The 23,856-nt window shown below is 36.9% G+C and overlaps 1 protein-coding gene and 1 non-coding gene across 2 annotated transcripts; both read right to left on the reverse strand.

Moving 5' to 3' along the window:
* Positions 1 to 1,076: 1,076 nt before the first annotated feature.
* On the reverse strand, positions 1,077 to 6,171 carry LOC146936139 (F-box/kelch-repeat protein At3g23880-like). Its single transcript, XM_085749149.1, has 2 exons — positions 6,057 to 6,171; positions 1,077 to 2,251 (listed from the first exon to the last, which is right to left on the reverse strand). Exons 1-2 carry the CDS (start codon positions 6,169 to 6,171, stop codon positions 1,077 to 1,079), a joined length of 1,290 nt encoding a protein of 429 aa, XP_085605275.1.
* A 17,178-nt stretch (positions 6,172 to 23,349) lies between these two features.
* On the reverse strand, positions 23,350 to 23,456 carry LOC146936140 (small nucleolar RNA R71). The gene has a single exon (XR_015033728.1). It is a non-coding gene; the product is annotated as a small nucleolar RNA R71 (small nucleolar RNA).
* Positions 23,457 to 23,856: the final 400 nt, after the last annotated feature.

Genomic DNA, 23,856 nt, shown 5'->3' on the forward strand with positions numbered 1-23,856 from the left:
CTTGTTCGAACCACAAGAACCGATACATATTGTTTTGACAATGAAAATTTCTAGATATACGCATCATATGCATTTGTTCGATGTTGTGTGGAAAGAAACACGATCAAGGATTTCCTATCTGTTCTGTTATAATCAATCTTATTGGAGCATTGAAAGAGCCAACAATGTGTATGCTGTCTATGTATCTATCTCTGTCTCTCATAAAGAAGAAAGATTAGGGGATCATTTAACCCCTCTGTGTATAATAGTTATTGTCAAATCAACAACAGGACATCCATTCTTGGCATTGTGTCTTGAAACTAAACGTGTATTTTGTTATGCTACAATGCTATGGCCGCTATTAATATTTGTAATAAATCAAGTACAACAGAACAATTGTGGTCTGTTTAAGTAAATAGATTATTCTAGGTATTCCTTCTAAAATTCTTGCAAAAAAATAGATGTCAACAAATTATAAACAGAGGAATTCCTAAATTTCAGAAGCACAAAACCAGGAATAGCTTACACGTAAATTTTGTAGTCATTATCCATTCAAAACAGAAATTTTCAGTTCCGCTTAGAATAACAATTATACTTTATACCCAACCTTTCTATAAGGATCTTGATAACTTTCTTCGAAATGCTTTATCTCTTGAGGCACTTGCGCCCATTGGTTTGGAATTTTAGACTCAAAAAGTTACACGGAAGGTAGTGAAAACATAGAAAAGGTCTATATATTGTATAAAAAAAAAAATAACAGGCCTCGTTAATGATATTCAACATCTTCCAATAGTAAACTTAAGACCTTCTAACTAAGCTTATCATTGCCAACATAACAATCTCTTTCTTAACTTACTCTTTAATCACAACTCTCTTTAGAGTCTAAAATCACAGAGAAAAAGAACAAAGTGAAATAGAAAGGTTCAAAATGATTAATAGGGAGAGATAAAATTTAACTAGAAACTATATGATGATGCAAATGTTACAAGAAGTCACCGGAAATCAAATTAATATAAAATAAACATAAACAGAATTTATATTATAAGTTGTTATTGAATTACATGATCAATTGGTAAAGCACCACATTTTGCATCTCATCACCAAGAACAAGGTGATATTAAACTCTCAACGCAGACTACTGGGTTGTTATTAAATTTAGTAGACGTAACATTACCATTCCTAGAATCAACCAACTTCAACATTGCATACCCTCGAAACTTCAGCAGCACTTGATCATCCGAAATATATATTGGATCACAAAATACATGATATTGACTTGGATCTCCCCTGTAAGAAACATTGAACAATTTAGTCCACGACTCTCTATTTCCATACTCCTTCATAACCCAAAAATCCTTTACAGTGTAAGTATCATCACAAGACATCAGACACAAACAATCCCTCAACACACCCAAGGCTAAGTTACACACATCTACCCTTCCATAATCAGGAGGCAAAACCTTTTGGTAAGAGTCTTTCCCCAAATGAAAAGAAACAATAAACTGCGGACTTTTTCCTTGAAAATCAATATAGGTCAACCAATTAATCGTGCCAGTCACAAATTTTCCAGATTGTTGAATAGGGAAGGCACCAAAAGGAAACTCTTGAATGCTTTTCCAAATATTGCTACCTAATGTATGAATCTTCACTTCAGTTTTGTAAACATAATCATGATAGTGACTACCATCACGCATCCTGTACCTCATAACAACAACCACCTTGTAATTATCTGTAAAAGAATCATAGCCAAACCCAAACCTCCTACTCACCCTTACATTTGGCTGTTTTTCAAGAAGGGGCAACTCCTTGAATTTTCTAATGGAAGGGTTTAACAATATAACTAAGTCTTTGTCAAAGGCATCTACAATACAAAGGATTCCATTGCAAGAGCCTGCGAAGCCATATAAATCCATTAGATGAGCATCTATAAGAAAATTCTTGCGAGAATACTCGAACTTTTCTTGTTCAGTTGCTATTTCTGTGAGAATGGACTCGAGAGGGTAAGAGTTGAAACCGTACTTGGTTGAGAATATTCTGCAGCTTACGAAGTAAAGACGGCGAGAAGCTGACATGAAAAAGTGTTTCCTGGCGAATTTGGGATCGGAGATGAGAGAATTCCAGGATTTGCAGATGCATCGTAACCGGAGGAGGAACTTCACGGGTAAGAAACAAAGGATTTCTGGATTTAGGTCCAATGGAAGAGTGGGCAGAGGCGGAGCGTGTCGTGAATTGCCGAAAGAGAGTGAAGGTGTCGGTGATGTTAGGCCTTTCTCTCTTTTTAATTACCATCCTTGACGAAGCCATCTCTGAAAGTGAGTTTGGCGCTGTAGTCTCCCTTTATCTGGAAAAAGGGTTTTGATCACGTTCATGAATACAATATGTACTGCCTCCCTTTCCCTCGCTTGTTGTTTTTTTTTTTTTTTTTGGGTCAGGTAGCCTAGTGGCTATAATTCACCTTATAAGGTGAATAAGTGGGGTGTCCGAGATTCGAACCCCGACCCCTGCATATAATAATGCATTGTCCTACCAATTGAGCTAAGCTCACGGGACTGCTGTTTTAACCCTAATGAAATTAATTTTTAATTTTTTTTTATATTTTGTTATTTTGATGCAATCTTTGATTTCTTTCCATATTTTTTTGAATGGTCATTATTTGTTTCATCTGACTTTATAATTATTGGGATTAGTATAAATCTTTGATTTCTTTCCATATTTTTTTGAATGGTCATTATTTGTTTCATTTGACTTTATAATTATTGGGATTAGTATAAATAAGTGTAATATTTTCCCTAAAAAATAAATAAGTGCAATATTATATGTTTGATCAAAAAATAAGTTTAAAATTTGTGTAAAATAAATAAATGAAAAGTCTTATTACTATCCATACCATGTCAAGAGCCGCTAACAACCCTGGTCGAAGAAAAACATATACCCATGATGATGTTGAAGATGGAGAAAAATCTGAAAGGAAGCAAATATTTTTAGCGAAGTTTCCAAACAAATGGGAAAAATCGTTTTCCATAACAAATCGGAGTTTTATGGAAAAGACAGATGATGGTATAGGCAACTGGGTAGGGTTGTTCACGGTTTGGGTTTTCTACCCGGTCATCCAACACCAACCAACCCAAAATTTCAACCTGAATCAACTCATTCAAACCCGTAGTAGTTTGGTTTGAGTAACAATTTTATGATTTCAAACATGTGAACCACAAACCCAACCTGCTCAAAAAAAAATGTTAAATTTTTTGAATTTTTATAATATAGTGTAAGACTTTTTATACCTTAACGATGTAGTGTTTCAAATAAATATACCTTAACGACGTAGTGTTTCAAATAAATATACCTTGTTGGACTAGCTTATAAGCTTGTTTTGATAGAATAAGACGTGTTTGGTAAAAAGCTTTTTCCACTAGCTTATAGCGTTTTTTGAAAAGCTATTTCAAGTAGTTTTTGAGCTTTTAGCATGTAGCTTTTTATATTTTATTCCAATTTTAACCTTCTTAATTTAAATTAATTATTTTTTAATAGAACAACTACCCATATTCATAATTAATAACTACCCATGTTTTATATTTTGTTAACACGTTATTCAGTAGACTCTTTCTAGTTTCACCCCATATAATCCTAGTTACACCCAAATTTATTAAATTTTTTACAATAATACCAAAATTGTCCTCTTCATCTAAATTTCTAAAAACCCTTCTTTTATTATCATTCTGAACCCTCACCCCTTTTTCACCCACAAACCACCATGTATATGCAATCAATACCTACTAAAATCGCCAATTGAATCAACATATCTTCCATTGATACGTACTCGATTAATACAAGTAAGTGAATTTCATAAATTTCTTCGAGTTTCTATTTATCGTTTGTTCTATGATTTATTCGATGTTGTTAATTTTACCATGCATGTTTATAGTTGTTAATTTCACGTTTGTCTATCGACATCGATTTGTTTGATTTAAGTTTACGTAGAAGGGTAACGTAATTTAAGTTTACACATAGGTGTCACATGAATTTATTTTACGTACATATTCTAAAAGGAATAACATACACCTAAACTCAGTTTACGTGGTGTATGTAAATTCAGTTTACATAAACTACGTAAACTCAGTTTACATGAACTAAAACTCAGTTTATTTTACTTTATGTAAATTCAGTTTACGTAGCGTATGTAAACTCAGTTTACTTAACTCATGTAAACTGAGTTTACATAAACTTTTACGTAGTGTATGTAAACTCAGTTTACATAAACTACGTAAACTCAGTTTACATGAACTAAAACTCAGTTTACTTACCTTTATGTAAATTCAGTTTACATAGTGTATGTAAACTCAGTTTACGTAGTGTATGTAAATTCAGTTTACTTAACTCATGTAAACTGAGTTTACATAAACTACGTAAACTTAGAATACGTAATAATTTTTTGTGGGTTTTGAATTGAATTGAATTTTTATTTTAATTAAAGGGTATATTAGTAACTTTGGGGTGTAACTTGGATTATTTGGGGTGTGGGTAGTATCTGTCTATTCAGTATTGCTCACATTATTTATACTTTTTCTTGCTCCATATTTTCTGTGACTTGCTCTTAATTTGTACATTGGCCACAACCCTTTTTCTTTTTTTCATGATTCATATAATATATAATTTTACATAACATATATAATCAATAGTGACGAAACTGTAGTTAACTGAAATTTGTAAAAAAAAAAAAACTGTTAAATAAAAAATGTCAATTGAATTCATAAAAACATTTATCATTTGGGAGATGAAAATATTTTGAAATAAATTAAAACATTTAAAAATAAATACATTAATTGATAAAAATTGTATATATGATTTATAAAAAAAGATTGTCCTTTTACGTCATTTTATATTTATCAGCCACTTGAACAACTATTTTTACCAAACACTTTTTATTTTAATAAGCTAACTTTTCAGCTATAAGCTATCAACTATCAGTCATCAGCTACCAGCTAGCTTTTCAGCTATCAGCTAGCTTATAGCTTCTTTTTACCAAACATACGTTTCAAATAAATTTAAGTGTTATAGCAGTTTGAGTACTAAAATTTAATTTAAATATATTTATTCATTAGTTAATTAAAAAAAACCTGCCTCATGCATGTGTGTTTTCGTGGAATACTTTGTGCCCTTGTCGACCCAACCTAAACCAACCCGCTGATTATCAAGTTCGTACAATTTGGGTTTGACATAAAAAAATGCGAGTCTTTTACCCAAATACATTAGGTTTGATTAAATTGGGTAACACTTTGGCCAAAACTTGCTCAACCCAACCCATGTACACACCTAGTTTACTTTTTTTATAGGCGAATTTTTTTTACATGTCAATAAGTTTACAATTATTTTACAATTGCATCCATTCATGTGTTGTCACATCAATTGAATATGAATGTTTTTATATTTATTAATCGATGTTGCAACTTATTCTTGGATGCATGTGTGTGATCCTAACACAGTTGGAAGAGACATTGCTTAAATATATGTAGGGGTCGGGGTTAGAACCTCGAATTGCCTACTTACTTATCTGAAGAGGAGAATTTATAGTCACTAGACTACTTGACAAAAATAAAACATGTCATTGGATGCATAATAAAATAATTGTATAGAGCAAAGGGTGTATAAAACTCGGTCTCTATCTTACAACCCGTCCTAACCAGAAGGCAATGGGAAGAGTTGGACCCATTCACGATATAAATAGGGACTATTAGTATGGGACACGACAAGGTCATAACTGAGACAAAGACCAGGGTTTGGGTTAACCCTCGGGTTACCAGTCTTGTTCGATTTTAACATAACAGGGGTGGGGAATGTAATTCAAGTTTCTTTCAAAGGTGGGGAGTGAAATATTTTCTAATATGATTTGCATAAGAGGGAAGGAGAGTGTAATTCAAGTATCTTTCAAGGGAGGGGAGTGTAGTTTACCCTTTAATTTAAGGACAAATGTTTATTATATATCCTCACACACAACTATTCCACTTTCACAATACTCACTTTCCCTTTTGAACCTCAACCAAGGTCGCACTACAACTCAACCTAAGGCTCACTTAACATACCGCCGCTCTTCGCCTCCTCTGACCGAGTGTCATATCGTTGCTTCTCCAACTCAGCCTCACACCATCGCATACCATTGTTTTCGAGTGACGATTGTACTCTTTCATTTATGCACATTTTATTTGGTCATACAAACTTTTGATTAATTTGTAGCACAAAGTTGCTACTATTTTTTATTAGTTTGAAGACTCTGTTAATTAAGCTTCGCCCACATCTTAACCTACTCAAAGGCTTAGTACTGCTGAATCATGAGGTGTAGTATCAATTTTGCTATTGCCATATTTTTACCCTTCTTACTCATCAAATTGTGATTCAGAAAAGAAAATGAGTCAAACTTCTTCTGATTATTATATATCCTTGAAACAAGCCTCTTTATGTGTATTTAAAGCTCCTGTTTTCAACCTTGGAAGAAGAGTCATCATCTAAGCTGAAAACTAATTAATCCTGGATGATTTCTGATGACATGATAGTATATTTGTCCTCTTCAAATTTTAATGTGAATAATAAAAGTGGGATAGTAGGGATCATCTCAAAGTACATACCAAAAGGGATAGTGTGGATTTGTGATCCTTTGAGGACATAATGAGTATCAGAAAATATATCCACTCTTATACTTGTACCTCCTATACTTCAATAATTTTCAGTTACAAAATTGATTATGGATATAACATGTACTTTTAAAGGTAGGAAGGAAAAGTTAGAAGGGTATGAATCAACATCTTGTAGGACGAAGCAAAGAATTCTTGGAACTGGCAAGTCTCTCCATCTTACACAACTGAAATAGGTGACGGAGAAGAAACCAAAACTAAAAAAGAGACGATGATAGATCAAACGCCAATATATAACACAAAGCCTAAAATGCCTCAACAAAGCTGTGATGGAACCAGTTCACGCAATGATTAACTTCACAAAGGAAGAAGTAATGATTGAATGAAAAATACTTTCCATATCCATGTCAACCATAATCAATGCTTGATTCATTCAAAGTCCCTTCAGATTCACACTCATGATCCTTGCTCCAGCCTATAACCAAGTCAAAGCTCCATTTTCTATAAAAGTAAGCAAAACTAAAATGAGAATAACACAGAGAAAGAAAACAGCGTCAAATTTTTGTTTGTTTGATTCAACAAACCCTCTGCCCATAACATTTTTATGGCTGGCTTTACATTACTTTTTTTTAGGCTCAGCTGATCTTTTTACTTTGGCTGGAGTTTTATCAATAGGTGGGAGGAGCTTTAGGAGCTACTGGGTGCAACTTGTATCATTATCAACTTTATTCATTATCTCTTATGGGTCAATTCCTACAAATATAGATCATCAGTAAACCATGGATACTAGAACTAGATTTAGAACATCAACATATATTACCATTTTTTGTAGATGAAAATCGTTCTAGCTATTCAAGTAGTTGTTGCATCTTACTTAAATAATAATAACAATGGAGCAAATTTGATAAATTAATTGTTGGAGTTGCAAATAGGGAATACAATCATTGGAAGATGAATGATCGGTGAATAAGTTAGTTTTGGTTTGGTTTCAATTACAATTGTTTACCTGGAGTCTTTTATTCAAAGGAACAAAATAGAGGCTGTGCTTTTGTGGGTGTAGGTCATGGAGCAGATACTAGACAATGTACAATGACTCTATTTCGTCACAGGGAAATTAAGCAATATTCAGCAAGTATTCATTTTGGGGTTTCAGAAAAATATTGGTGTATATGTATTGTGGGGTTTGTGTGATTGGTTTTCGTGTGGCCTGGGTAGGTTAGCTCGTTAAATATTATATTTTGGGTTTGTTGAGGTTATTTCTTCAATCGCAGTCACCTTCATATCAAATCTCTTAAGTAGAGATCTGAGAATTTTCCTTACGAGTTTTTCATCAGACATTTTTTCCCCAAGTGAGTCAAAAGAGTTTGCAATGTCAAGGACATTCATATAATAATCTTGTATGTTCTCATCCTCCTTCATTTTTAGATTCTCAAACTTGGTGGTAAGAAGTTGAAGTCTAGACTTTTTAACTTTAGAGGTGTTGTGGCTTCTGTCATTAATGGCGAATCTATACCGGTGGTTCAAAATCGAATTGCGGATACGGGTTTTGATGACATTGAGATTACACAGATGGGTGTTGATAGAGTGTTGATCCGAAGTGCAACTGATGTTCATGTGTCCACGATAATTAATGATGCAAAGGAATTTTTTGAGCATTTCTTCACAAATGTTGTGAGTTGGAAAAAGGGAGTCTTACCGTTTCCAAGGGGCGCTTGGCTGCGGTTATATGGTATTTCGATTCATGCATGGAATGAAGGTTTTTTTAAAATGTGTATTCTTGATTGTGGGCGGTACCTTCGCTCTGACTCGTGCTCGGTGGAGAAAGAAAGATTTGATTATGCACGAGTGTTGATTGCTACAGCCTCATTCGAGATTATTAATTGTACCGAGGAGATTTTGATAGATGGGGAATTGGTTAAGGTGAGGATTATTGAGGAGTGGGGATTTAATATTGGTGATGATGCTTGTCTCTATGAAGAGGAGGATGGTGATAAGGACGCACATTCCGATTAGGAAGATGTGCAGCTGGACCATGGAAATTGATGCTAATGCTGACATTTTAGTGGATAAATTAGTTAAAGAAGTGGTGACTTTAGAGGGGCAGATGAATCTTAATGATAATCTGGTCATTTTGGAAAACTCAGACTCTAATGTTGATAAAGGTGTAGGCAGCCATACTAATCAAAATTCTGGTGGAGAGACTTTTGTGCATGTGGCTACTCAACAGGAAGTGCCAGCAGTCATCCAATCGGCTGAGTGTACTTCATCAACCAAATATGTTACTTCCCAGGGTCTGCACATGATTGATGTTGAGCCTGTGATGGCTCGAAAAGCGGATGTTGTTGAGCAGACAGAGGTCCAGCCTAGTGGTATTGTGATGGTCACGAAGAGGATGCATAGAAGAACACAAACAGTGTCATGCCCTCCCCGGGAAGATCGTTGATAAGTGCTAGGAAGTGATACTTTCATGTTATATTTTAAGCACTTTTGTTACTTGTTTTGCAAGTAATTTAGGGAAAACCCGAGATAAAAGTGATAATTGCCTTATTACGTTTTAATTGCCTTACTTTACACAATTGTGCAGGATTTGACCTCAAGACACTAAGCAAGCATGAAAAAGCCAAGAAAAGTGCAAAAGGGCCGCAAGTACTACACAGCTCGCGAGGCGAGCACAGCAGCTCGCAGTGGCGAGCATCAATTCAAGCCAAAAAGCCGTGAGCACCCTCTTGCTCGCGAGGCGAGCAGAGCTACTCGCCATTGCGAGTAAGGGCGGTTTGACCTTCCCAGGGTGACGTGGCAGAATCTTAATGGTGAAGGAAACATAACTCGCCATGGCGAGTAAGGCTGCTCGCGAGGCGAGCTCAAGCATAGTGGGAATTCTATAAATAGCCCACTTGCTATTCTTGGTAAATATCTTAGGAAATATCTAGGGTTTCTAGTTCTTCTTAGTTTTTCACCTTTAGATATTTTTAGAGAGAAAAATAGGGTAGTTCTTCATAGAGTGAGAGTGGTTTTGGAAGTTGGATCTTTATTTCTTTGTTGAGACATCACAAGTGTAATGAATCCTTCCTTTTCAATCCATCCTTACAAGGCTTCCATGATGATGTGTAGCTAAATACCCTTTGTTGGGATGAGAGGTACTTGATCCTTGCTAAACATGTAATCTTTTGATCTTGCAATATATGGTTCTAGCAATTTATATTCAATATTGTTGTTATTCTTGTGTTAATGCTTTCAATGAGATTCAAGATGCTTTGGACACAAACTCTTGAATCTAGAGTTAGAGTAGCAATATATCTTAGGTTAACTTACTTGACATCTTTGTTAATCTTGTGATAATCACCATAATCAAGAGTTAAATGCTTTCGGATACTTAATCACGCTGGACACGGTCGATTAGGTTATTTGATCGACTTTGTTATCGTTTAAGGGATTTGGACACAAATGTTTAAACGATACCTTAGAGTTAATTATATCACTTTGGACACGAAGGATAGTTTAGAATTGATTGTGATAATGTTGTTTATAAAGCTAGAATTCGTATGGATCATTAGGTTACGTCTGACGCTTGGTTAAGGAACTCTACTCCTAACAAGTTTCAATCCTTATTTATCTCAACTTTTACTTTTTGCAATTAGTTTAGCTAGTTACATTTCAATTCAAACAAACAAGTACTCTTAATACTTGGAATGATAATTGATGTTAAACTATCCTTGATAACGCACTATTCCCTGTGGAGACGATATACAAATACTTATCTTGTTTGATGCTAAGAACGACTTTCATCAAAATGGCGCCGTTGTCGGGGAATGGTGTTTAGTTATCATAGATAGAACGATTGATTTATCATTTTAAGCATTCGTACATAATCCGTAAATAGTTTTCTTTATTTGATAGTTGTTTGTACTAACCCCTTGTTGATAAACAAAGAAAAGTTTCTTGTTAGTTGTTTCCATTTTAGGATCATCACCTAGCCACAATCATGGCTGATCATGGTTATAGCAACTTCTATACTCCACCCGAGTATGAATCCTATCAACAATATCCGCAACATTCTTTTGAAGATGAAAGATATTCGGTGATAGAAAATACTTTGAACATCTTCATGCAACAATCCATGATAAACATGCAAGATACCAACCAAAGATTGAAGACTTTATCACTTCAAATTGAGTTGATTCAAGCACAAATCATGGATAACCAAGCCAACAATCAATCCACTCTTGGAGAACAAGAAAATAATCCAAACATGTTTGAAAGAGTCGGAGAGATTGTTGAAGAAGTTGTTGTTCAAAATAAGGAAGTTACAACTGTTGATATTGAAGAAGTAATGGTGGTTGAGAAAAAGGAACGGTTACTAATCAAGGAAGATTTAATGGAAACAAGAGGGAAGAAAATGAACAAGGTAGAAATCGATCGGGTAATTGACGAAATTTGCACCTTGTTCAATAAACCAAATCTAGGGAGGTCATGGACTCCAAATCATTTGTTCCTAAAGTTCATGGAATTCCTACCAAAACGTAGGGTTTCGAAAGATGATGTGCTTTCCGTTTCATTTTGGCCGCCCTTACCAAAAAGGCGTCGAGCTAACGACGTAAAACAAGCGCTTGTTGGGAGGCAACCCAACTTTGTAAGTCTATTTATTGTTTTAAGGCATATTAGGTATTAGAGTCATGTGGATGCATCAAAACCTCCAAAAGCAGGAGCCAAAAAGAAAGCCTAAATCCAAAATTGTTACCACTCGCGAGGCGAGTAAAACTGCTCGCCACTGCGAGCAAGCTTGTAGTCGGCATGGTCAAAGACCAATTAACTCGCCACTGCGAGTAATGTTTCTCGCGAGGCGAGTAGACTCAGTTGGGCAGTTACGTATCCCAAGACCACTAACTCACATTAACTCCCCCATTATTTTCCTTAACCACCCATTATCACCTTTCCCTTATCATTTTCGTTTTTACACTCTCTCTCATCAAAAAATTTTCACATTCTTCTCTCTATTATCATCACTAACCTTAAATCTTCAAAGTCTAACCAAGTCCACTTAATCTTTTCTCTTTATTTTGCACTTGCATCAGTTTAATCGTCCAACAGGTTTGAATCCTTTCTTCAACTTCTATTTATTTTCAATTTTGAATTCATGTAAACCCTAGGATTAGAAGATTGATTTTTGTTGAAACTGTTGTTTTGATTTAGCACCCATATGCCTAAGATAAAACAGAATCATGTACAATTTTGTATTGCTTTTCTTTCTAAGCCACATCTTTTGATTAACCCTTTTGTAAATTTTTGAAAATAAAAATTAGGGTTTTGTGGCATAAAATCGAATTACAAAGCAATGGCATGATTCAGTTCATCTTTAGGTCACTACAAGGGGCACAATTGCTTTATTTAGGGTTAGGATTCCTTTTAAACTGAACCACTGTTGTAAAAATTCGATTTTGGCCAAATTCTGGGTTACTCGCTGTGGCGAGGTTAATTGTTCGCGAGGCGAGTGCTCATCCTAAAACCCAGAAATTCATCTGCTTACTCGCCACTGCGAGTAGAGCTGCTCGCGAGGCGAGTAGCTTCAGAACCTGAAATTTTTTGTTCTGGTTTCCATATTTAGTGATGCCAGTTATGCTGCTTTGTTTCCATACAAATTTTTAACTTCTATATTGTATTGTGTATGGATTTACTGGCTGTTTTGCAAGTATGGCTCCTAAGAATACTCACAAGAGAAAGAAGGGGGAAGCCTCTGCACCCCAACCCTCTAGAAACCAAAGCTTTGACTCAACCAGATTTAAAACCCGTTACCATCAGGTAGGTACGTTGAGTTACTCGACCAAAACATGTGGGCTGAGAGAGTGTTTAACATAAGCCCTAACGGACCTTACGGGGAAATTGCTAAACTTTTAAAAGACCAAGGGTGGGATAGATTGTGCAACCCCATCACCAACTTAAATGCTGAACTTGTGCGTGAGTTTTACGCCAATGCTCTTCCAGAAAATCCCCTCACTGATATCTTTCCATATGAGACTGTTGTCCGGGGTCGCACCATTAAATTTGATAGGGCAGCCCTCAACAAATACATTGGCAATCCCTTCGAACTACCCCGTGACCATGAGTATGATGAATTCCACACTAAGAGAAACTTGGGGCACTTTAAGGTTGATGAAACTCATGAAGAAATCAAACGATTTCTTTTGCTTGAGGGTTTCAACTATGACAAGAGTGAAGCCGGGAGAGAGCATCGCTGCCAATACAAATTCATGACTAACCCAGCCAAAATCATCCAGAAATTTATCCTCTATAATGTAATGCCTAGTAGCCACATGTCTGATTGTGTTGTGGAAGTGTGCCCCCTCATTTACTATATCCTTAATGGCAAACCAGTGGACATAGCTCGAACCATTGCTTGGGAGTTGAGGAAAGTCACTTTACAAGGGAAGGGTGAGCCACTAGCCCGCCTATTCTTCCCCGGTCTCATCTTGGGACTCATTAAGGATACCGGTATGAAGCTTCCTTCAGCCGTTCATGAGAAAATTCGCAACCCCATCAATGATATTTTCATCACCCGTTTCATCATGGGTGAATCTAAGAAAGATAAAGGTAAGGGTAAGCAAGCTTCATCTTCTCAGGCACCTCCTCCACAGGAAGAACCCATGCCATTCCAACCCACTGCTGCCTTTGATTTTGCTAGCTACGTTCAGTGGCAGCATCAAAGCAATATGCACACTTGGAATATGCTGACAGCTCAAAACCGTGCAAACACCTACTTCCAACAATCTCAGTATGTCATGCAGCAGCAAGTAGGCTACCCACAGGAGGTGATGGATCAGTTCATAACACCACAGGCTTTTCAGACCTATTTTAATTGGCCTGAGGGCATGCCAGGTCCATATGGAGGGGTTGGAGACTTTGCAGGGCATGAGGATGCAACCATGGGAGAAGATGTAGGTGGTAACGAGGATGATGATAGAGATGATCCAGCAAATGTACCGAGTGCTACATCTACTCATGATGGCTCGGATGATGACATGCAATCTTAAGGAGGAGGAAAAGTCTTGAAAGCCAGTTCTTCATAGAGTGATTTTATCAAGCTTTCATTCATTTCTTGCTCTCTTCCTTATATTTCATTTGCTTTCTCTTATGATACTTTTTGAACAATGTTACTTCTTTTGTGTTTTGATTTGGCACTAATGACTCAGTTTATTTTTGTATTAGTACAATCGTATTGTGTTATGTTGTATTGTGTTTCGTTGGCACAATTAATTTAATTAGTATTGTGATGTTCTTATTTATCTTAGTATTGTTTATTTTCGTATTATGATTAGTTAAATTCATGTTTAGCATTTTTTTTTTGTATGATCAAGTACCCTTATGGTTTTAATAGCCAAAGCTTAAATTTCAATTCTCAGATGATTGATCTTGATTCATAGTTGTGATTAAAAGCGCAAAGCCAAGGTACAAGTTTCCAGCTTTTCTAGGTTTTCACTCGAATATGGAACGAGTACTTTGTGCAAATTTCATTTCATTTAGTTCTTTACAATAATTTATTTGTTTGTGAACCACGTAGTATTAGCCTAAAGTGAGGAAACCTCAAATGTTTGTACATATGCAAGGAGACCGGCTTTCATTGATTAACTCGGTTGTTTTATGTTAAATCCAATAATTGTTTTAAATTGTGGGAAGGCATGGAAGTGATCAAGGCACATTTTTGTTAATGAGTGAAACATACTTGACCACAAATAGCCTACCTTGTGAGTAGAGCGAGTACTTGCTAACCCACTTGAGCCAAATGAATCGGAGTCATCAATTTTGAACTGTCAATTCATAAGCACAATGCTTGATGAAGTTGCCTTTAAATTTTTCAAAATTCAGTTCATTTTTGACGCACATTAGGACTCTGATATGTTTTTAATTGTTGAACCCTAAAATTTCATTGTTATTTGTCCCTTTTGCCTTAGCGTAGAGGAACATTCAATTAGGGTATTTGTTAATTCAAGTTGGGGAGAGAAGGTAGATGTAAATCTTATGTCAAGTACTATGGTGTAATTTTATCTTTGATCAAGACAACATGTTGTTGTAAATACAAAAGAAAAGAAAAACAATGTGTACATGAAAAGAAAAAGAAAAAGAGAAAAAGAAAGAAAAATCCGAAAAGAAAATAAGTTGTTAAGATCAAAGTTTGTCATGTTTAAGCACCAAGGGTTTGTAATGATTGGTAGATAAGATTGTGAATTTTAATGGTTGATACAAGGAATGTTCCTCTTTGATAGGCTTTTTGATTTCAATTGCCCCACATATGACATTTCTTTTATAGCCAAGCCAAGTTATAACCCTCAAAGACCTTTTGATCCATGTTTTTATGCCTTTTGAAATGATATTTGGATGGGCACATAACTTGATTGGAATGTTAACTTGAATTTCGGATGTGTGTTCATAACCCTCATTGATTTGTTTTCAATTGTTTATCTACTTTCAAAGAAGTGTGTTAGGTGTGGTTCGTAAATAAATGTATTATTGTTTTGAAATATTTGACATGAACTTTGTACTTAGGACTCATCTCATGTAAGTAGTAGAATTTTAGATTAATTGGAAACTTAGACTTGCCAGCGCATTCACTTTTAAATCATTTATCTGAAGATGTTTTCAAAAACCTTTTGTACTTGTGTCTTGTTCTATTAACATGTTTGATTTTCAATCTTTTGTTTGAGGACAAACAAAGAGTTAAGTTGGGGAGAGTTTGATAAGTGCTAGGAAGTGATACTTTCATGTTATATTTTAAGCACTTTTGTTACTTGTTTTGCAAGTAATTTAGGGAAAAGCCGAGATAAAAGTGATAATTGCCTTATTACGCTTTAATTGCCTTACTTTACCCAATTGTCAGGATTTGACCTCAAGACACTAAGCAAGCATGAAAAAGCCAAGAAAAGTGCAAAAGGGCCGCAAGTACTACACAGCTCGTGAGGCGAGCACAGCAGCTCGCAGTGGCGAGCATCAATTCAAGCCAAAAAGCCGTGAGCACCCTCTTGCTCGCGAGGCGAGCAGAGCTACTCGCCGTTGCAAGTAAGGGCGGTTTGACCCTCCCAGGGTGACGTGGCAGAATCTTAATGGTGAAGGAAACATAACTCGCCATGGCGAGTAAGGCTGCTCGCGAGGCGAGCTCAATCATAGTGGGAATTCTATAAATAGCCCACTTGCTATTCTTGGTAAATATCTTAGGAAATATCTAGGGTTTCTAGTTCTTCTTAGTTTTTCACCTTTAGATATTTTTAGAGAGAAAAATAGGGTAGTTCTTCATAGAGTGAGAGTGGTTTTGGAAGTTGGATCTTTATTTCTTTGTTGAGACATCACAAGCGTAATGAATCCTTCCTTTTCAATCCATCCTTACAAGGCTTCCATGATGATGTGTAGCTAAATACCCTTTGTTGGGATGAGAGGTACTTGATCCTTGCTAAACATGTAATCTTTTGATCTTGCAATATATGGTTCTAGCAATTTATATTCAATATTGTTGTTATTCTTGTGTTAATGCTTTCAATGAGATTCAAGATGCTTTGGACACAAACTCTTGAATCTAGAGCTAGAGTAGCAATATATCTTAGGTTAACTTACTTGACATCTTTGTTAATCCTGTGATAATCACCATAATCAAGAGTTAAATGCTTTCGGATACTTAATCAGGCTGGACACGGTCGATTAGGTTATTTGATCGACTTTGTTATCGTTTAAGGGATTTGGACACAAATGTTTAAACGATACCTTAGAGTTAATTATATCACTTTGGACACGAAGGATAGTTTAGAATTGATTGTGATAATGTTGTTTATAAAGCTAGAATTCGTATGGATCATTAGGTTACGTGTGACGCTTGGTTAAGGAACTCTGCTCCTAACAAGTTTCAATCCTTATTTATCTCAACTTTTACTTTTTGCAATTAGTTTAGCTAGTTACATTTCAATTCAAACAAACAAGTACTCTTAATACTTGGAATGATAATTGATGTTAAACTATCCTTGATAACGCACTATTCCCTGTGGAGACGATATACAAATACTTATCTTGTTTGATGCTAAGAACGACTTTCATCAATCGTTCAATTATTTCTGGCCCATGGAGTTTGGAATGGTTATGTGATCAACACCATAGCGAAGCCGAGGTCGTGTCATCAACTCGGAAATTCTTTAATGAAGGGGTGCGGCCGAAAGTGAGTGGTGCTCAGGCAGTTGAATCTTCTCAGAAGGGTAAGAAAGTTAATGGGGTGTTGCGACACTCTGTGCATAGTTTGAAAAAAGTGGCGAGGCTTTCTATTAAATGGATGGAAATATCAAGGCTCTTCCAAATTGAAAAAAGCGGTGAGGATGATGATGTTTCTTCTTCTAGCTCGGCTACTTCTGACTGGAAACACTGGGTGGTTTTGCATGGGAATGAGAAAGTGGTGAGGGAGGATGTGCGGAGTTTAGGTGAAGCTATTGGTGTGCAGTTTAGTGGGTCTCAGAACAGGTTTGGGTTATTGGCAAGGAAAGGAAAGGGGAAGAAAAAAGATTTAGTTGAGGGTGAGAGAGGGGCAAGGGGTGCGGTTGAGGGTGTTTAGTAGGAGGTGTGGGTGGTGGTGAGAGGGGCGAGGGTGTGGATGATGAAGCTGGTATCTTGGAATATTAGGGGTTTAGGTGGTCCGGAGAAGAGAAAGGATGTTCGTGCTCTGGTGAAAGACAAGCGTCCGTTGATTTTATGCATTCAAGAAACGAAACTTCAAAGGTTTGATGTGGGTATATGTATGTCGGTGTGGGATGACAGGCCGACGGCTTTTTCTTTTCGTCCGTTCCAAGGGGCATCTGGAGGGTTGTTGATAATATGGGATTCGTTAGAGGTTGAGGTGTGGTCGTCTTGCAAGTTTGATCATGTGTTGAGCATAAATGGACGATTCATTTCATCAAATGAGGATTTTCATTTGTTTAATGTCTATGCCCCGTCTGATGGTAATGCAAAAATAATGTTATGGGATTTTTTATCGGCACGTTTGCACGCTTTGCGGGGAAAGAAGATCTGTGTCTGTGGTGACTTTAATGCGGTGAGGTGCAGAGAGGAAAGACGGCCAGTGACTTTTTCTGGTGGTGGGATTACGGGCCATTTAATCAATTTATAGATGATAATGCTTTGCTTGATTTATCTTTGTGTGGATGTAACTTTACCTGGTTCAAAGGAGATGGAAAATCAATGAGTCGTATCGATCAGTTTTTACTATCTGAAGATTGGTGCTTGGTGTGGCCTAATTGTGTGCAAATTGCTCAATTGAGAGGGTTTTTAGATCACTGGCCATTGCTTCTTACGATGAATGAAGAGAATTGGGGACCTCAGCCTTCTCGGTTTCAGAAGTGTTGGTCAGACACACCCGGGTATAAGAAATTTGTGAGTAGTACTTGAAAATCTTTGCAAGTAGATGGTTGGGGTGGTTATGTGTTAAAAGAAAAAGTCAAATTAATTAAATTGGCATTGAAAGTTTGGCTCACCTCGCACTCTCAAAATTTGCCTGCGAAAATTGCTTCATTAAAAGATAGGTTGGCGGTGTTAGATGGCAAAGGTGAAAGTGATGAACTGTCTGAATGTGACGAATTGCATGATGTTTCGGCTAATATTCATTCCCTGTCGCGGATTAACTCTAGCATATGTTGGCAGCAATCGAGGAACCAATGGCTCCGCGAAGGTGACACGAACAGCAAATATTTCCATTCGATTTTGTCTTCGCGTCGCCGTCATGATGCTATTGTTTCTGTGTTGGTTGATGGTGTGAGGATTGAAGGTGTTCACCCGGTTAGGCACGCAACTTTCACTCATTTTGAGAAGCATTTCCAGTCGCGTGATGAGGAGAGACCAAGTGTGGCTAATCTTAAGTTTCGGTCGCTGTCCATGGTTGAGGGCAGGGACCTGATTAAACCTTTTTCAGAGGTTGAAGTTAAAGAGGCTATTTGGGATTGTTATAGCTTTAAAAGTCCAGGTCTGGATGGGGTAAACTTTGGTTTTATAAAAGAATTTTGGCTAGAGTTGAAAGATGATGTTATGAGGTTTGTGTCTGAGTTTCATCGAAATGGCAAACTGGTTAATGGTATTAACACCACTTTCATTGTTCTCATTCCGAAGTTTGACAATCCGCAGAAACTTAACGACTTTCGTCCGATCTCGTTGGTGGGTAGCATGTATAAAATCATAGCAAAGTTGTTGGCAAATAGGTTGAGGTTGGTGATTAGTAGTGTGGTATCTGAGACTCAGTATGCTTTTGTAAAAAATTGCCAAATTCTTGATGGGATTTTCATAGCTAATGAGGTTGTTGATGAGGCCCGTAAGCGTAAGAAGGAACTTATGATGTTTAAGGTAGATTTTGAAAAAGCCTATGATTCAGTTGACTGGGGCTACTTGGATTCAGTTATGGAGGATATGTCTTTTCCTATTTTATGGCGAAAGTGGATTAGAGAATGTGTGGGGACTGCTACAGCTTCTGTTCTTGTTAATGGCAGTCCTACTGAGGAGTTTCATTTACATAGAGGCTTACGTCAGGGGGACCCCTTATCCCCTTTTTTGTTTCTGATTGTGGCTGAGGGTCTTAACATTTTGATGAAAGCCATGGTTGATAATAACTTATTCTCAGGCTATGCGGTTGGCAGTGTAAATCAGGTTGTAGTATCTCATCTCCAATTTGCTAATGATACTCTGTTGTTAGGAACCAAAAGTTGGGCAAACGTATGGGCTCTTCGAGCAACTCTTGTTATTTTTGAATCCATGTGGGGTTTGAAGGTGAATTTTAATAAAAGTTTGCTGGTGGGAATTAATATTTCTGATTCTTGGTTGCATGAGGCAGCGGTGGTGTTAAGTTGTAAAGTGGGAAAAATTCCTTTTATATACCTAGGCCTACCTATTGTGATAATCCGCGGAGACTATCGTTTTGGGACCCCATTGTGAATCGCATAAAATCTAGACTGTCGAGTTGGAATAGCAGGTTTCTTTCCTTCGGTGGCCGCTTGATCCTTCTCAAAGCAGTTCTAACTTCTTTGCCTGTCCATGCTCTTTCCTTCTTCAAAGCTCCATCAGGTATAATTTCTTCCATTGAATCTTTAATGAATAATTTTTTTTTTGGGGGGGGGGGAGTGAGGTTTCTAGAAAAATTACTTGGATATGTTGGAATACCTTGTGTTCTAAAAAGGAGCATAGAGGATTGGGGGTTAGGAAGTTGAAAGAGTTTAATATTACTTTATTAGGCAAATGGGGTTGGAGCATTTTAGTTGATAGAGAAGGTTTGTGGTATCATGTTTTAGTCGCCCGTTATGGCGAAATAGGTGGGAGGTTGGAGGTGGGGGCAGGAGTAGTTCTTTGTGGTGGCAGGATGTAGGTAGGATTCAGGACGTTGACGGTGTTAATGGTGATGGGTGGTTCGGCAATTGTGTGATGAGGAAGGTGGGTGATGGGTCTGAAACTTCGTTTTGGACGCATAGGTGGATTGGTGGCTCTCCGCTTAGTGTACGGTTTCCTCATTTGTTTGACATAGAAAGAACAAAATCATTACAGTGGCAAATTGGTTCTTTATGGTTCGGATACAGGATGGAGAGGGGTGGAGTTGTAGGCGTATATTATGGTCGTGGGAGGAGGAGCTGTTAGAGGAGTGTAGGGCGTTACTATTTGATGTTTCTTTGGTTCCAAATGTTTCAGATATATGGGTGTGGTTTCCAGATCCTGCTGAGGGGTGCTCTGTGCGAGGTGCTTATGATTTGATAATTGTGAATGCAACCTCCCAGTTGGACACGCCTTTCGAGCTAGTTTGGCATCATCAGGTTCCTTTGAAGGTCTCGATCTTTGCGTGGTGTTATTCCCGCGGATGATATTTTTTGTGTTTCAGGGTGTGGTCACGTGGAGACGGCGGACCACCTATTTTTATCTTGCTTGGTTTTTGCTCAGTTATGGCAGCAGGTGCGCGATTGAATTGGTTTTGATGCGGTGGATTCTAATAACCTTGCAGATCATTTGGTGAAATTTACTTATATGACAGGTGTTGGTAAAGCTAAGCGTTCGTTCCTACAGCTAATTTGGCTTTTGTGTACCTGGGTTGTGTGGAACGAACGTAACAATCGTCTGTTCAATAATATTGTAATCATAGTACCCCGTTTGTTAGATAAGGTTAAATTGTTGTCTCTAGGGTGGCTGAAAGCTAAAAAGGTTGTGTTTGTTTTTGGTACGCAGCGATGGTGGTCAAGCCCGTTAGCATGTTTGGACATTGGCTGAGATCTGTGTTGCTGCTCTATTGTATTATGACTTTTTGTAACTCTGCAGTGGCGACATAGGCACATCTTGTGCTTCGGCACTACTCGGGGTTGTGGTTATATAATTCCATTTTGATTTCTTCAAAAAAACTTTAGATGTACCTTCGTGAGCAGTTTTGAGAATCTCTCAAGCATCCTTAGCCACAATGCACTGCTTGATCAGTCTGAACATGTTCTTGTTCACTCCTTGGAGTTTCCAAGCGCTAATTCATCTTCATCCTTGGACCACTCTTCTTCTAGTTTCAGATCAGCTGTCTTGTTTCCATCTTTGTCAAGTACAACGAGATGTTTCCAACCCTTCAGAATTGCTTTCCAGGTCTAACTATCAATTGATTTAAGGAAAGCACTCATGCGAGATTTTTAATAATCATAGTTGGAACCATCCAACAGAAGTGGTCTGTTCACAAATCCTCCTTCCTTGTCCATAACGCCAAAAAGTATCTACCCTGGAGCTCGCCCTAAAACCGGAAGGGTGCCTGCTCTGATGCCAATTGAAATTCTGGACCGCTAGTATTATAATGTTTTATGCAAAGAAGGTAATTTTGTGAAGTTTCTAATGGAAGGGTTCCACAAGATAACAGGGTGCCCGTAGGTGATGAGTTAATATTTAGTCTATTTTTATGCATTATTTAGTTTAGTTTTATTTAGATTTGAATTTATTATATTGCAATATTATTTCCTTTTTGAATCTTTTTACTACAATTGCATATTTTATATTTCAGGAATGAATATATGATGGAAGAAGTCTTGGAGCAAAAGAAAGGAGTCTGGAGCTGATTTGGAGCTAAAATACGAAGATTCGGAGACAAAAATAAGTCTCCCCCAAGTCAGAAGCTTGGCACGGCCCGTGCTAAGGATGGCACGGCCGTGCCACCTCTCTGGATGACTTTTGCTGCTTTTGCTTTAGGCCCAAGTTACCCTGTTGTAGTTTTACCGAATAACCCTTATAGTTGCTTAGATTTTAAGTCAATTGTAAAGCTATAAATAGAGTAGCTCTCCATCTTAAACAATCATCTTTTGTTCTTGGAATAAAAGTTCACGTTTATATTATTGTTCTTTTACTTTATTGCCTTCTCTCTTCTTCCCTTATGTCTACAATGAACGTTAGTGAGTAGACTCTTCTTTGTCTTGGGATTGTTGGATAAGTCTAATGACGTAATCCGGATCAAGCCAAGCCTTAAACCCTAATTATATGTTACCTTAATTCCTAATCTAAATTCACCGTTTTAACATGAATTAATTATTATCAAACTGTGGAAGCGAACGCGGAGGGTTTGATAACGGTTAATTCATCATCACAGATATCAATTCATAAAGCGAACGCGGAGCTTTGATATCCGAACAAGTGAATTTAGACAAGGTTTGCAAAACATGAGAATAGTCTAGCAAACCTTGGGACACATAAAGTTTCGATCTTCAAGGGTCCCAAAGGCAATCACCCATTAGAATAGGTGTGGTTGTTGGAGGGATACACTCACTGGCTTCGAGAGAAGCTGTGATATGCTAAAGAGAAACTTGTCCTTAGAAATTAAGATTAACGCATAATTATAAGTTTAAGGCTTGCTTGTGAAAAGATTCGTTGTTATGACGAACCAATAATCCCAAAGCTCTTTATTTATTATTATTGTTATTTACCTTCAGCAACTAAACCTCCCTTTTTAAAATCTTTCTTCTTTTCTAATCATTCTCTAAAAGTTAATCGAATTCATAACTCCCTAGCGGAACGATACTCTTTTACTACTATTACTTCGATAGACCGTGCACTTGCAGTTTGGCCTATCAAGTTTTTGGCGCCGTTGCCGGGGAGTTGTTGTAATTTGGTTAACCTTTTTTTTTACGATTAGATTAAAAAAAAAAATCTTTTTTGTTATTTTATCCTATTTTATTTTTCTTTTTATATTTCTTTCAAAAAAAAAACATATATATATATAAAATATATTATTTCCTCTTTTATTTTAGAAAAAAAAAATCTCTCTCCAAAAAAAAAATCTTTTGCTTTATTTTATTCTATTTTATTTTATATTTTATAGTTCTATCCAAATAAAAAAAAATTTCTATTTCTTCTTTTTCCTTTAACTTCTTGGGAAGATAATAACGATATGACTAAGGAACGCTCTCTCAAAGAGTATGCAATCCCATCTTCAAATGAGTCATATGATGCTATTGTGTACCCAACGGTTGAGGATAATTTTGAAATAGAACCTGCACTTGTTCACTTAGTGCAGCAAAATCAATTTTTCGGATCACCCACTGAGGATCCGAATTTTCATATTTCAACCTTTTTAAGACTCAGTGGAACCTTGAATGCAAACCAAGAGACCGTAAGGCTGCACCTCTTTCCTTTCTCCTTAGGGGTTAGAGCTAGTGCTTGGTTTCATTCATTGGAAATTGGTTCTATCTTTTCATGGCAACAAATGAAGCAAGTTTTTCTCGCCCGATTCTTTCCCTATTCTAAAACCGTCCAATTAAGGATTCAAATCACACAATTCACTCAAAAAGATGGAGAATCTCTTTACGATGCGTGGGAGCGTTTCAAAGAAATGCTTAGACTTTGTCCCCATCACGGTTTAAAGAATTGGCTTATTATTCACATTTTTTATAATGGTCTTTTGTATACCACAAAAATTTATGTTGATGCAGCTGCAGGTGGAGCTTTAATGAACAAGAATTACACAGAAGCATACGCCTTGATTGAGGACATGGCTCAAAATCATTACAAGTGGACCAACGAGAGAGCCATCACTAATTCTTCACCCTCCAAAAAGGAGGCAGGTATGTATGAAGTTTCTAACTATGATCACCTAGCCGTTAAGATTGATGCATTAACCCAAAAATTTGAAAACAAAAATGTTAGTGTCATCTCCTCTTCTTCTTCTGCATCTCCTTCTTGTGAAACTTGTGGTGTATTTGGCCATATTGGCATTGATTGCGAACTAGGTAGTGTTGTTAGAAGTCCTGAGCAAGTAAAC

The sequence above is a fragment of the Medicago sativa genome, chromosome 3, assembly GCF_051527215.1.
Source record: "Medicago sativa cultivar Bolivia chromosome 3, Bolivia_mono, whole genome shotgun sequence".
Taxonomy (NCBI): domain Eukaryota; kingdom Viridiplantae; phylum Streptophyta; class Magnoliopsida; order Fabales; family Fabaceae; genus Medicago; species Medicago sativa.